This window comes from Bombus fervidus, chromosome 12 (assembly GCF_041682495.2).
Source record: "Bombus fervidus isolate BK054 chromosome 12, iyBomFerv1, whole genome shotgun sequence".
NCBI lineage: Eukaryota > Metazoa > Arthropoda > Insecta > Hymenoptera > Apidae > Bombus > Bombus fervidus.
This window is the reverse complement of record NC_091528.1, coordinates 11,578,701-11,593,640: the sequence shown is the minus strand read 5'-3', so window position 1 is coordinate 11,593,640 and position 14,940 is coordinate 11,578,701. Positions and strand designations below refer to the sequence as shown.

General features: G+C 51.3%; 2 protein-coding genes across 5 annotated transcripts in view; both read right to left on the bottom strand.

Moving 5' to 3' along the window:
• LOC139992632 (uncharacterized) overlaps positions 1 to 10,459 on the bottom strand; it is a 28,403-nt gene extending 17,944 nt beyond the window's left edge. The window contains exons 1-2 of one of the 3 annotated variants that reach the window (XM_072013651.1): positions 8,957 to 10,459; positions 8,031 to 8,702 (exon numbers count right to left, since the gene is read on the bottom strand). In XM_072013651.1, coding sequence (XP_071869752.1) covers positions 8,630 to 8,702; positions 8,957 to 9,279 — 396 coding nt within the window. In that variant the 5' untranslated portion in view covers positions 9,280 to 10,459 and the 3' untranslated portion in view covers positions 8,031 to 8,629. Of the gene's footprint in view, positions 1 to 8,030; positions 8,703 to 8,956 lie in introns of those variants that run through there. The other 2 variants (XR_011801166.1, XM_072013650.2) reach the window with 2 other exon arrangements.
• LOC139992617 (protein daughterless) overlaps positions 1 to 14,940 on the bottom strand; it is a 358,939-nt gene that overhangs the window by 100,076 nt on the left and 243,923 nt on the right. The window lies entirely within an intron of this gene.

Sequence of the window (14,940 nt, the reverse complement as noted above, 5' to 3'; positions counted from 1 at the left end):
TAGTCGTCGCGTATATACGCCGGCGTCTTTTCGGTTGGTTCGACGTTAACCCAAATGCAGTTGGATCGAACTTTGGTCTCCGCGGCGGAATTTCGTCAGGTTCTTGCGAGTGGCGTATCGTGCGTCTATCGGTTACGCGGCTAAGGAACAAACGAGCAAATAATCCGCCAAGCACCGCGGGCAGGCCAGATGTCCATTCTCTCCAAGGTATACGCGTAGCATGTGGATAATCGGAAGAGCACTGCCGACCACGCAGCATATGCCGCTACCTCCGTTAGCAGCAGCTGCACTCTTCGCCATCGAGGAATCGCGATTACACTGTAATCTCGCTAAACCGAGCCCGGAAGAGGATGAGGCGCATTATCTTCGGCAAAGGGTTCGGCTGGGATTTTACGAATCTCGTGACAGCTCGTGATTTTTCAGCTTTTCGCGGTAAAGTCGTGGTAAAATCGTGGTAAAATCGTGGCGAAACCGTGGTTAACTGGTTGGCCTGTGTGTGGCTGGCCTCGTTTCATCTCGAGGTCACGCCGCGTCGCCCAAACCTTCATTGTTCCGCTCTCTTCCCTTTATATTCGCGTGTCTGGTCTGTCTTCGGCGGCGAACAAAGCAGGCAGAAGGTCGTAAAAAAAGGGAACCGGAGGACCCAACGGCTCTATTGTCTCCGAACGAATTTGCGAAAAGCGCACGTTGACTAATTCCGAAGCGTTCGACCTCTCAATCTTTTTCGCCTCCGATCCTTAACTCGACGCCTTCGACTCGACTACGAACGAACCATCGAACGTTTTACTCGGAGACTCCGAAGAGATGACTCTGTCCTTCCGCGGCTTCGCTTGGCGGTTAAGAAGAAGTATCTACGATACGAAGTTGTCGAACGAGGGAACAACCTGATGGAGCCTTTGTTTAGAGGATCGACGTGCAATCCACCGGCGGTTTTCTATCGTGCGGATAACGTTGATCCGACTTGATCGATATGTTCGAAAGGACGTCGAAATGGACGAGAGGATAGACACAGCGATGCTTGTGACGGGAATTTGGAAAGATTAGATTTTGTTTGATCTCTTTCGGCTTCCATGGAAGCTGGGAAGAATCGCGACGCTGATTACAACACCCGTGGACTTTCGCGAGTTGTTGAGTTTTTCCCGTGGAAGCGCGGCTGGCAATTCAGCGGCAATATTTCGGTGTGGCGAGTTCGCAACATGTTAACTTTGTTTATCTATAAAGTGGCGCGCCCGCGCTGATTAAGTCGTGGAAAAGTCCGCGGGGCCGAAACAGAAGGAAAGGACGAGAGGCGGTGAAATCCAGGCGGCGATATTTCAAAAGGCCGCGATGTAAAGCGGCAAGCGGCGCCTTGGGCAAGTTGGCGTCGCCTTATCGCCGCGACGAGAGCCACGACACTTATAATGAAATTTCCGCGGCGAAGTAAGTTTTAAAAGTGCAAAAGTGTCCAGGGACAAAGGAGCCTGGCCAAGGGGAGGACGGTCGAGATTTAGGAGGATCATAAATCGAGGCAATGTCTTCGTGCCGCGAAAATCTCGCGAAGATTAGAGAGCCACTCTCACTCTTTCTCCCTTTCAACCTTTCACCCTTTCACCCTTTCGCGCTTTCTCTCTCGAATCGACTCGACTCGACTCGACTCGACGAATCTTCACCCTCTCGCGAGAAAAATCTTAAACTCGTCGTGATACTCGTCCAACCATCGTGCGCTGATTTTCTAATTTTCGCGTTGATTTCTATCTATATCCTGTCTAACGTGTGGTCGAGAAAGGAAAGTTTGTAAAAATGCCAGGGATCCAGGCTGATCTCGCGGCGATCGATATTTTCGAAATATTCACGGAAATGGAAGAAGCTTGCGTTATGCGTGATCCGAAGACGAAATGGACAAAGAAGATGTTGTTTAAACGGGACTGATCGACGTTAAAAATTTTAAATTTTAAGATTGCATTGCCACGAAAGACGAAAAATATGCGTCGCGTCGCGTCGCGTCACGTCGTCTTCGCTCGAGTTTGTTGTTCTATCAACGGGTTCGATCAGCAAGAAGATGCTATTTCGTGGCCCCTCGGAGGAACTGGAAAACCGGTAACGAGCGAGCCGTGGCATTTCGGTTTTTAATTGAAAGCAAAGTCTGTAGATTTTTAATTAAGAAAATTCAAGATCGACCTGTACCAGTCCATCCGTCCGTCCGCGTCCGTCTATCCGTCCGTCTATCCGTCCATCGGTTACTGCCTGCTCCTCGGAGTCTCCTCAAACAGTTTTATAATTGATTTCATTTTCATTTATTTTCGCGCGAACCTCCACCCTGTCTTTTCCTCCACTTCTCCCACCTCCGTTGCCTCCTCTCTTTTTCTTCGACCCTGCCTCTCGTTGCTACGTCCCGTCCTCGAGAAGACGGTACCCCCCTCGCCACCTCAACCTTACGCCGCAATCAATTTAATGTTTTAATTAAGAGAGTATCCGTGAAAAATTAGATTTTAATCGGATCGCGTCTCTCCATGGTCCCTCTGCGTGCTCTCTCTCTCTCTCTCTCTCCCCCCTCTCTTTCTTTACTTTCGACCGGTGTCTTTTAATAAATAATTTTAATTGCCTTAGACACCTCGAAAGGATTCGACAGATCGAGAGGGACCTTCTCCTTCTCCTCCTCCTCCTCCTCCCCCCTGTGGACGTTGAACCCAGGAAATCGAGTTTCTCCGAGACACTCGACAGACTACGTTTTGCAACGTAAGAGACATCGTTTTTAGACATCGGCGTTTGGCTAAAGAGTCGCTTCTGATACGCCTCGTTCTCTCTCTCTCTCTCTCTCTCTCTCTCTCCCCCCCCTTCCCCGAGCCCTCCAAAAAATAACCGCCATTTCGCGTGCTATTTTCGATCGGTTTTGAACGGCTCTCGGTTGCGTAACACGCGATCGCGGATCGAGATCGAGACTTGTAGTACTCGGGCAAAACCAATCGTGTTTCTCTTTCTCTCGAACACGCAGCGTGTTCGTCTTGGCCAAAGTATAGTACGGATGGCTGAGACTCGAAAAGTTATTAGTTATCGCTTAGTCGCTTCTGTCATTTTTCGCGCCAGACAAATAGATTTGTTTGTAGGATGCAAGGCTCGTTTAAGGTCGAAAATAGCGTAAACTGTCGTGTACAGATTGCATTCTAAATTGCCTGACAATATCGGTGTAGGCGCGTGTTCGGAGAAAAGAAAACCGCGTTCGATTCATTGTATACGAGGCATTTATATTTTCTTTCCCGGAAGTAAAATATTTTTGGCACCGATTCGATCGTGCCTTCCGATCCTCGGCTAACCTATATGCGTCGAAATTTCGTTTGTCTCTCCTGCTTTGTTCCCTGGATTAATCGCCCGTAGTATCGTCGTTCTTTGCTTGACAAAAGCTGCGCCCAATTAGCAGCCATTTCGGAGTCGACGCGCGGCAAAGAAGTAGCCAGTCGGTATATTTTCCGTGTTCCAAGATGAACCTCGCGTTCGTCGGGAAGGGAGAGCCGGGCAACCAATTCTCGGTATAGAGACGTCGTAGAACGGCTGATGCAGACCGAAAAAGAAAAAGCCAGCCGCGAGAGAAGGTCCACCATTTTCCGATGCTATTCTAGAGTGTTATGCAACTGCCGGCCAATGCATTTGGCCGGGCAGAGCTTTATGGCCGAAGCTCGCACGCGCAAAAATGTTTGTTTTAACTCGGTGCTGCTGCCTTCCCCCACACCCGTCTACCTGCTAGCCTCAGTCGCAGCCTTGAATTACTCGGAATGTGCGAATATTTGTAAAATTAGATCTTCCGCTTTTTCGATCTGATACCGGGCTCCTCCTGCATTGTCTCTTCGAACGAAACCGCGGAACACATTTATCAGGGGACGGGAAACGCATCCATTCGAGGAAAACGGATTATTCACGCTTCTCTCTGCTACGGTTATATCGAATTGGTTATCTTTGGATAATACGGTGGTCGCAAAAAATTTCGTCATACCATTTACCAACTAGATCTATGCACGTTACGTTACGTATCATTTAGTTGGTCCGATACTTTCGTACGATCATATACATTTTTCCAATCAAGCATCGCTAATGTGATATCGTGATAAACGATACATCGACGATCACCTGACGAAAGCATCGCCACTCGCTCCTCTTCAGAAAATCTAACCGATGGTGTAGTATATCGGATTGTCTCGCGATAGATGACGCGGCCGCGTTTTGCTTTTGGACGCGTCGATACTCGTTCTTTTTCTTACTTTTACTTGGTTTGTTATTCGAATTTCACGAAACCTAACATAGGATAGGAACAGCTTCTACCGCTTTTCAACTCGGAAAAGAAAAAAGATTTAGTATGTTAATTTTTTTGCGGCGGAGCGAAATGGTCGAACCTCTTCGTTCGATGAACGGTCACGAGCCTCTTTTAAGGCAATCTCCATTTGTAAATCATGCGACTAAACAATCCCTATCGGACCCTCCGCTAATGGAAGACGTCTTAAAAAGTTGCCACGCGCCTCGGGGATACGAAATTTGGAAATCTTCCCGAGTATTCCCAATGGAACATCCGCGAAGGAGCGTCGAGAGGGTGGGAATTCCCGTGACCCCCATCCCACTCGTATTTTTCACCCTCCATTTTTACGCCATCTTTTCCCGTTGTCGATCCACCCTCTCTCCAACGTTCTGTCCCCCTCTGCCACTTTGTCCTTTTCTTTCTCTGTCGCTCGTTCTTGCGCCTTCCTCTCGAAAGTCGCATCGCGGAAAGTGGTCTCGTCGATTGTTTTAATCAATAACGCCTCGATGATTCGAACACGGTTTCTTCTTTCCTATTCTTTTTTTTCTTTTCTTTTTTTTTTTTTTCTTTCTCGTACTTTCTCGAAGAAAACGGCTTCGATTTCAGTTCGATGCCCGAAATTCGTCGCTCGAGTTTAACAATTTTGCCGTTTGCTCTGTTCGAAACAGAGTTTTCGCTTTTCGTTGAAGGGTAGGACGAAATTAGCCTCGGTTCAAGCGTGTGGTGGTGGCTCTCTGACAACGAGCCGGTTAGTCGGAACTTTTATAGATAATTCAGTGATAAGAAGATGAGGGAGAAATTTTTGTCGCTTAAAAAGGAACGAGGAGATCCAATTTCCGGCCGATGATTGGCCGATTCAATCAGTCGTGACGATAATAGAATTCTTTGGTAACGTTTTTCCGTTCTTTTACGCGAACTGGAAAGTCATTGTTTTCTTGGATCGATACTTGCGGCTATTGTTCAACCTCGAATTAAGACACGAGAAAATATCATCGGTGCTACTAAAATACGATCGTTTCCATCTTACGGCAACCGTATGCATTTTTCGTCGGAGATGTCTGTAGTTTTCCAATAATGTCTGTTTTAACCTCACTGCCTGCTGTTTGCCTTTCTAAACCTTTTTCGTTGAAACGTACAAAAACTAGCCAAGCAGAGCTGCGTCTTCTCTAGTTATTAACGAGGATCCAACGACTAAGTTTCGAGATAATTCGGGCTACGCGTACTAACTGTAACGGTTGCAGCGATAAGGCGATGAAAAGATTCTTCTCTTTTCTCTTTTTCTTTTTTCCCCCGCTTTTGTTTGTTTTCAAGTGTCCGTACGATGTTAATGGGAAATTCCAGCTTTTTAATATCTATCAATGTGAAAGTCGGCTACAAAGATTCGATGAAATACTCAAGCTCGAATCAGTATTTGTGGTCTTGTTGCTATTCTTGTTAACTTGCACGCGATTAAAAGCGGGATACGTGTTTAAATTGCGTCAAACTGCGCTTTTAAATTATACTATTGTTTTTTATTTTACTCCGAGTTTTATATTTTACGATTGAGAAGGAAAGCGAGACACGGACGATACGCGTCAGTAGCAGCGAATGCGTTAACCATAGATAGAGTACGAAGAAATTTTCAGCGCGGTATGCATTCTATTCGTCTCTAAATAAAGGAATATTTCCAAAATATTTCACCGGAATCCTCTCGTCATTATCTTCGCGGTTACAGATACTCTTTCGTTCGTCGCGCACGAGAAGTAATTATTTTCCCTATGATTCGTCCTCGCTACTTTCTCTCGTTCCCTCGTTCCTTCGTTCCGCCCTTCTAGCAACCCCACGAGATTTTTAACGTTTCGCGAACTCTCTAACGTCTCCTTCGGTCTTTCTTTGTCACCGTCCTCCGTCCTCTGTCCTCTGTCTGCGACCGATGCGGAAGGAAAACGTAAGGGCTGCTAGCCCCTCGATTCGTGTTAGAGGGCCGCGTGAACGGCAGAAAAGAAATTAGCGAAATTAAACGAGCCGATATAGCCGCGCGCGCGCGTTTTTAGGGGTTGCTCACCCTTTCACAGCTTTCACGGAAAGCGGTATTATTTGCGATTAATTATTTGCACGACGCGAAACGATTGGCACGGCAAACGAGGGTAGAATTGACAGGCCGCGTTTCAAAGAAGCGTTCGAATTTCCTGTCACTGGGTAGCTTTGGAATTTTCACGGGCACAGAGCAACGCAAATTTCACGTGTGTAAAATTGACTTGGCGAATGTAATTTAACGCTAGACGTTTCGAAAACACAGACTCCATTATAACGAACCCGTCGTCTTTTCAAACTCGGGAAAATCGTTTTTGAACGGGAGAATGATCGCAACGGTGACCGGAAGAATCGGAGAACACAGACGGAGAAAACGAGTCTCGGCCGCTTAAGCGAGAAAAGTTAGGAACCATGCTCGTATCGCGTCTTTCTATCGCGAGAATGATCGATGTTCGGCAAATATTTGCTCGTGGAATTTCGAGCGACGATAGAACGACAAACGAAAAAAAAAAAAAAGAAAAAAGAAGAAAAAAAGGAAAAAGGGAGCGAGAGAAAGAGAGAGGGAGAGAGCGCGCGCGAGAGAGAAGCAAACAGTTAATATTTCGGATCGTCTGGCTCGCAGCGCGGTCGCGTATTTGTTAAAACCTTGCTGGCGAAAAGCAGCAGGGCCTGTTGGAAATGGAATTAATCTGTCGATGCGTACCGTGCACCCATTTAATATCCATCACGCGTTCATCACTGCAGAAGCAATCCGCCGGTTGTTCTCGCGCCACGCTGTTTTTTCTTCCCTTTCTCTCTCGCGCTCTTCCTTCGGTCGGCGTTCGTTCCTCTCCATCGGGGACTCTCGGGGGTGGTTGTGCGTTGCTGCTTCGCTACCTACATACACGCGAGAACAAGCGAGCGAATTTTCACGCGGTCACGAGACACGATGACACGAGGTCGATGATAAATTTCGCGCGTAGCATCTTAATGCGCCGCGCGCCCGTCGAAAACTGACCCCGCAGCTGGCCGCCTTAAAAAAGGGGGGTGGAACAGGGCCCGGAAGGGAAGGGCGAGACCATCGGTGATGCCCCGTGTCCAGAGGTGGGGGGTAGCAAAGGGGAGAGAGACGCATCAACCTATCTGGAATTATTTCGCATTCCTCTTCCATTCCTCGGCTTTTTCATTTTCTTTTCTCCTTCGTGATATTTCTTACCCCCTCGAGACCGTCTTCCTCGCCTCTCTTTCTCTTTTCCTTCGCTGTACCCTTCGCTCGAGTATTATCTCGTCGCCTGTTAGCAGACAGAAGGTTTCAAGGTGCCACACCAGGTCGGACCTGTTTAAGGGTTTAAATTAAGGGTGGCGAGAGGGGAGGAGAGGCGGATACGATAGGGGCGAGCCGAGTACGCGTTGCGTGAATTGCAACATTACCGGGTTTCCAGCCAGCTAAATTTACTCGTAACGTTATAGGGAACGCGCTTGCCACTTTGTCTCCATTCTTTTCATCTTTTTCGTCTTTTTGTTTCTCTCTTTCTTCTTTTTTTCGTTTGTTTCTTTCTTTTTTTTTTCGTATCGTATACGTACGTGTCGGAGGAAAGGGCAAAGGTACGGTACGGTACGGTACGGGGCAATAGACTCTCGTCGAGGTTGCGGATCTTTCCACCGTTTTGTCCGTCGTTCTATCGTTCCATCGTTCCATCGTACCGTCGACTGTCCGGGAAAGATAACGGGCTGAAGGGACAATGAATGTTTCAAGTTTCCAAACGACAATCTCTGCTCGTGTTTTATTTAATTTTTATTCGTTAATGGACAATACATATGCCCGGGTTGTTTATTCATACGCACGACCTGCACGCCACTTCACTCTTGCCCGACGTTACACTTTACTCGCTCTTTTATTATTTATCACCGGCGAAATTTTGCGCATTGTTTTCCAAAACACTGCAACTAATCATCACGCTACTCCATCTCTCTCTCTCTCTCTCTCTCTCATTCTCTCGCGCTCTCGCTCTCTCACTCTCTCTCTCTCCCTCTCTCTCTCTATTTTCCGTACGCCACCCACTCTCCTTCCGGCACCTATTCGATCGATCGTTCCACAAAAGCCTGGCATGACTCGCTTACGGTCGATCCTCGAGAGTTTCGTCGCGTTTCGAGCGAATATCCACGATCTCTTTGGAAACTTTTGCTCGTAAATAATACACGCATATGGGTAGTTTTGTAACCAGTGGAAAAATTCTGTTGCGGAGTCTAGCGAGAAGAACGAAGCGTGCTTTTCGTGAGATCAGCGAAGCAACGAAGAAAGCTGGAAAACGACGCGATGATCGGAAGGTAAAGAAAGAACGAGCAGAAGGGAGAGTAGCGTGAGTCTAGTCCGGATCAGCCATTTTCCTCCAATCCGCGGGCTTTCGGTTTGTTAGTTTGCGGCATAAAGCGTGTACCGGTCAGAGTTCTGCAAGCAAGGAATATATTAATAGTTGTTAGAGTCGAGCGCGGAAGACAATCGTCGAAGAGACCCGTTGCAACGTTCGATCGATACAATATACATAGGTAGAGAAAAGGAGAAAAGGATCGATCTATGTTGGTTGTATCTTGGATTTCTATTTTAATCATCGATCGTTGCCAGGTGCCTCCGAACGAATCGATAACGAACGAAGCACGAAGCTCGATATTAGTAAGATCTTTGTCGCATCGACGAAACTTTACCTGAACCTAAATTCGTGTCTAGTGGATCTTCGATCTACCAGCCTCGCGTCATCGTCGTCCTGATCATGCTCGTACTCGTACACGTCACCGTCGTTACCGTCTTCGTCTTCGTCGTCGTCGTCGTCGTCGTCGTCGGCGTCGTCTTCGTCTTTGTCGTCTTTGTCGTCGTCGTCGTCGTCGTCGCCGCCGCTGTTGTCGTCGCTGCCGCCGCCGTTTCCGCAGCCGCCTTTGTCGTCGTCGTCGTCGTCGTCGTCGTCGTCGTGGTCGTCGTCGTCCTCGTCACCATCCTCTTTCACTTCGTACGAACGGTGTTTCCAGTTCATCCGACACTAATTCGCGAGACCGATCAGTTTTTCTCGTTTCACTCACTCGCGCACCAATCACCCCGACGAAAATGCCGCCTCGTTGAGAAGCGGTGGATAAAAGAGATCGGACGAAACACCTCCGCGAAACGATGGATGACGCGTGTAAAGAATTGTTCGCTCGATGGTACACAGAACGCGTCGATTATTCCCACTTTCTGCCGTTTTCTTTCAAAGATCTCTCGGCTGACGAGCACCGATGATCTCCGCGTGCATCGTTCCGACCACACACTCGTTCGCGGTTCCACACGACGACGCTAACGCCGAGGACGAGACACTGTGGTCGCCAGTCGCTAGTCGCTAGTCGAATCTCGTGTGCTCCGCGCGTGTCGTGGAAAAACGTGTGTGCTTCCTGATTAACTCGGCTGCACGGCACAGTTGAATTTTTCGCAAGTACCGTGCCGGCGAAAACGTGCACCAGGGCCGTACGCGGCTCGTCACCGCACAAGGCGCCGATCAACACGCGCGTCTATGGTTCTCCGAGGCGGCACCGTTCGTTGCTCGCCGATTTTCCCGATTTTCCCGATCTTGCCGATCTTGCCGATCTTTGTTTCACTCGCGATCCCCCGCGTCCATCGGCATTCACCGTGACGCGATTGGTCTGCGTTCGCATGAAATGCTGCTGCGGGATAACCTCCGAGGTTGTATCTTGGATCTGGATCTCGATGCCGATCTCCTCTCGACGATACTCGACGATACTCGACGATATTCGATCGCCAACGAAGAAGAAAGGACGAGGCGTTTGAGGAAGCGGAGCTGCCAGAGGTTGGCGATGTTACGATTTTCAGTGCACTGAAATCCGCGGCACCGCGTCCGCAAGTGGGAGGGACTGGTTCGCACGTGACTCAGTGTGTCGTATTCTTTTCTTGCTCCTTGGAATATGCTGCCGCATCCGTGGCGGCCCTTTTCCGTGAAAATCGCGCGCGTTCACGAGGCGTCACGCACGCGGTCGGGTCGCTGAACGTAATCTTTATCACTTCCTGCCCGGCCAACGACAACCGTCCATCATTATTATTCTAATTCGACGTGGACGACGTGGAGAGCGCGTTATCGCGGGCCTCGATCACTGGCGACGCCTTGCGATTTTTCAACCGTTCGAGATGAAAAAAGAGAAAAGCTTTCTCCGAGCAGTCGTGCAGCCCCCTATTCCCTTTCCCCCCCGCTCGCCCCCCACCACCCCCCCAACACAGCTGGCCGGCTGAGAGAGGGATTTATGGGATACACGTTGAGAAAGACGTCACCAGTTTCGCACGTGCGTGTGCACGTACGTAAACGCGCGTTGCCACGAAAACCTGATCTCCAAAACGGCGGCGAGAGCGTTGCGTGTTGTTCCTCCCTGGGGATTTCCTCGTCGAGACAAGAGAAGAGAAGAGAAGTCGCGGGAAGAAGAGCTGCGGCCAACTACGCCTCGCACACCGGGTTATCGGGATTCTATGAAAATCGACGGTCTGGCGGTCTGAGAGAGAGAGAGAGAGTAGTCCAGTGTTTCGCGTCTCTCACGGTGTTTCTCAGCCGGCGGCCTCCTTCTTTTGCCGTCCGTTCGTCGGGTCGATTCGCGTCTCGATTCGCGTCTCGATTCGCGTCTCGATCCCTGCTGGATGATCGCGTTGTCCGGATTGTCGAGTTGGACGCGTGTCACGCGGGCGGCCGCGGTTTCTCTCGTTCGAGGCTCTTGGGGCCAGCGCGGCAGACTTCTCCACTTCGATATTTCTGCGATTTATTGCGGCGCGACTTAGAAATGCATCTAATGCGGTGCACGCCGCATAGAATGCATGCATGCACCTTGGCGGCGGGGAGGGCGAGCCACGGAGAGCCGAGAAGTCGGGCCGAGGCGAGTCGAGTCGCGGCGCGCAACGCGTTTGCGCATGCGCCCCGGATCACACCGTGTGTACTCTACTCGCGCGCGGCTAGGCGAGCGCGAGCTCTAGCGAATATGAGCGAGCGGATCGGTCGGCCGCGCCGCCGCCGCCACCGCCACCGCCGCCGCCACCGCCACCGCCACCGCCACCGCCATCGCCACCGCCGCCGTTGCCGTTGCCGTCGCGGTGTATCTTCGCTACGTCATTCATTGGCGTGGAGAGTGAAAATCAGAGCTCGATGCGGCAGCCTCCTATGCAACTGTACCAGGAACGGTAAACGATCGGCACGCCGCGCTTTCCGCGCATCTCGTTTCGCGGAGAAGTCTCGCCTTTGCTTTCCATCTTTATTGACGAGTCGAGTCGAACCGAGGAATTTTCGACTAAACTAACCCGCACCCTACCGTAACACGGTCATCGAGTTGTCGCGTACATCGTCACGCGTACCGAAGAAAGTTACCGACTTTCCAGGGATCATCGATCGCGTTCACGATACCGCACGAGTAGAAATTATTCGAAGAGCGATCGATCGAAGTTTGGAACGCGAGTGCGAGCGGAAACAACGGAATTGCGAAGGAAGCGCGCACGGCCGCGCACCGTGACGCGAAGAGTCGCGGGAAAATCCCGCCCTCGATACGATGGTATCCTTATCGGAATATCCTGCCGCCGGAAGGCATCCTCGAGCTTGAAATTCGACCGGCAGAAAGTCTCGCGGACAGAGGTTGGGGGTTGATTCGGTGCGAACCGGGGACACGATTGGTCGGCGGTGCCATATGTTGGAACGACGAACGATCGTCTGCCTGTGCTCGGTAATTCCTAATACGGAATCGACCGGCGCTATCGACAAAAGCTGTGAAATATCTTTGCTCGGCCTGTGCGAGAACTTCCTGCCTGGACGCGCGGGTTACCGGCGGTAAATCGTCGCGGTGCCCCGCGCGTTCTCGACACACACGCGCGAGCGTTGCACGGCGATGCATGGAGCGCGCGCGGCACACTTGGCGCGCCCGTGCATGTGTCTGAGTACGTTCCGCCGTATCCACGTCGAACCGCGTGGCCTATCCTAGAGCTTGGCGGATGGCGACGCGAAGAGAGGGCTGCTCTCCCCGTCGTTTCCTTTACGTTCCACGCCGTTCTTCCCGCGCGCCGGTTTCCCCCTTTCGGCTTTCCTTTCTCCTCGCCCCTCCGTTCGTTCGTTCGTTCGTTCGTTCTGTTGCTCGCCGCGAGGCGGGTGGGAGGCTGAGCCCCCCGCTAGGTACGACACTGCATGATTTTTTGACGACCGATGAAAGTTACACGCGAGAGATATTCTATTTTAAACTTTCGGCCGACAGCCGCTCCGCGGCCACCTCCACCCCCACCATGCCGACCAAGACTTCCTACATCGCGATAATTCCTGAAAAGGAGGAAGCCATTTTGCGCGGCTCTCTGGCTCCTCGCCTCTACGCGAGACGAAGTTGCCGCGTTTCGTCCCTTCGGACCCCGTCGATTAATAGAATCCGCGTTCTTACCATCTTTCTTTCTTTTTTTCATTCTATCTTTCTTTCTTTCTTTCGAACGCGTCCACGGCCTTCGAGGCTCACGGGATAACGCGCGATAGACGCGCGATAGACGCAACGTCCGCGTCCCTCGCGTTCGTTGTTTGCTCGCTCGCGTTTACACGGCCCTCTCTGACTTTCGCGGTTTATTTCAGCCGCGTCGCCGCGTCGACAGAGACGCTTTTCTGCCGTGCGTTTACCACCGACGGTGTTGTGCGTCGAACGACAGCAGCTTCCCGTGGACGAGACCAGCTGTTTACCGTACGCGGAAATCTGTTTCGCGACGCGTGCGACGGGCTATAGTGCGAACGGGGTAGTGCGACGGGAAAAAGGGGAGGAAGAAAAGAAAAAAAAAAAAAAAAAAACTCCGCAGTGGAAATGGATTTTCGGGCGGCACGCGCGGGACAGAGACGCTCACAGAGGCGAGCGTGGCCGCACACAGCGACGCGGATAATTCGCCGGCTGGTCCCGCGGTGCCTTTTTCCTTTTTTTTCCCTCCCCCGCCGCCACCCCGACATCCTCCCAGCCCATTGCCCAGGCCGGCCACCCCGTTCGGTTCCTCTGGACGTAGCCGGTCTCCGCGTTGCACCGCGCCTGCTCGCTCGCTCGCTTTTGTTTTCTTCTATTTTCCGGTTTTTCCGGGCGGGCCGCACGCCGGCCGCTGGTACGCGCCGCGCAACAAGTAGCAGATTATAAAAATCACCCGTCGGCCCGGGGGCGTGACGGGGGAAAAAACGCTGGGAGGGAAAAGAAAAAAAAAAAAAGAAAGAAGGACGCGCTCGCGCGGCTTCGTCCACGGAACGGTCACGCGAAAGAGAGATGGAAGGAGGAGTAGGAGCGACGGAGGGTTCGAGTGAGAGAGAGAGAGAGAGAGAGAGTGAGCCGGAATAGTAGAGGCGCGGGTGAAGCGAGAAAGCGCGCAACGAGAGAGGAAGCGGTGGCGATCGAACGGGCGGGAAGCGCGACAGGGATGGAGCTGGAGAACGAAAAAGAGAGTCGACCGGCCGCCGAACGGGATGGAGGTAGTAGTATCCAGTGAAAGAGATGCGGGAGGAAGGGAGAAAGAGGGCCGTGGAGAAAGATGCGGCGAGGGCGGGAGGGAGAAAGCGGTAAAGGGAGAGAGCGCTCGCTCGCGAAGAAAGAGAGTGGGAGGAAGAGAGCTTGATGCGGGCGTAGGTACACATTTACCCATACATATGTATGTTTCCTCGTCCCCGACGTCGCCCCTTCGCCGAGCCGCCCTCTGCGCCCTCTCTATCCCGTCACCCCGCCCCGCACCGCTCCGCCGCCTCCTGCGTCCCCCTCGCTCCTCGGAGCATCCCTCTCACTCCGACGCGCGCGGCCCGTGCGTGGCGATTTACATTAAACGCTGGTCCGTTGCCTCCCGTTCCGCAGAGACGCGCGCGAGCGTTGTCGAGGGGCGAGCGAGGCACGCGACAGAGACAGAGATACGAGGCGGCAAAGGGGAGGGAATAGAGCGAACGGCGGCAGGGAGGAAGAGAGAGGCGAGGAGCCCTCTTTCTCTCGTTCTCCGTCTCCCCTCTTTCACGCGACGTACAGAGGAGAAAATCGTCCGAAAATACGCGGATACGAAACACGGCGAGCCAATGCGCGCGAGGTTCGCGCGACAAAAAAGATTTCCTCGATCCCTGGGTTTCGATCGCGACCCCCCGCTGCACCTCGACGCGTTCGCATTCGGCCAGAATGCACGGTACTCGTGCGTGTACAACGGTATACTCGACTCCAATTTTCCCGGCTATTTGGGAAATTTCTAGATCACAGCGCCGTGCGTTTGCTCGTTACTCGTTCGCGTTTGTTTTATTCGGTATTTCGCGTTTTCTCTCCCGATTTTTTTTTTTTTTTTTTTTTTTTTTATCATTATACGAGCAACGCACGATCTTTTAATGGATGCAATAACGAGGATACGTTGTTAGCCGTGCGCGCTGTCGAGTCCGTAGCTATAACGCCAAGTAAATTGGTTTCTATTGGTCTCTAGCATCAAAGAACTCGAGTGCCTTGCTTGTTGCGGACATACTTGCTGGAGTCAGCTCGCATTGTGCCGAAACAAAAATCAATCTAGTTCTCGCACAAGGAGAAGTATTTTTCTGTTTACTTTCTCTTTCTTCCTTTTTCTTCGTTCTTTCTTTTTTCGTTTTTCTTTCCTTCGTCCGTATGAAAGAGGTTCGATGACGCGTAACTTCGTCGTAACTAACGATGCGGAGAGAGAGGGA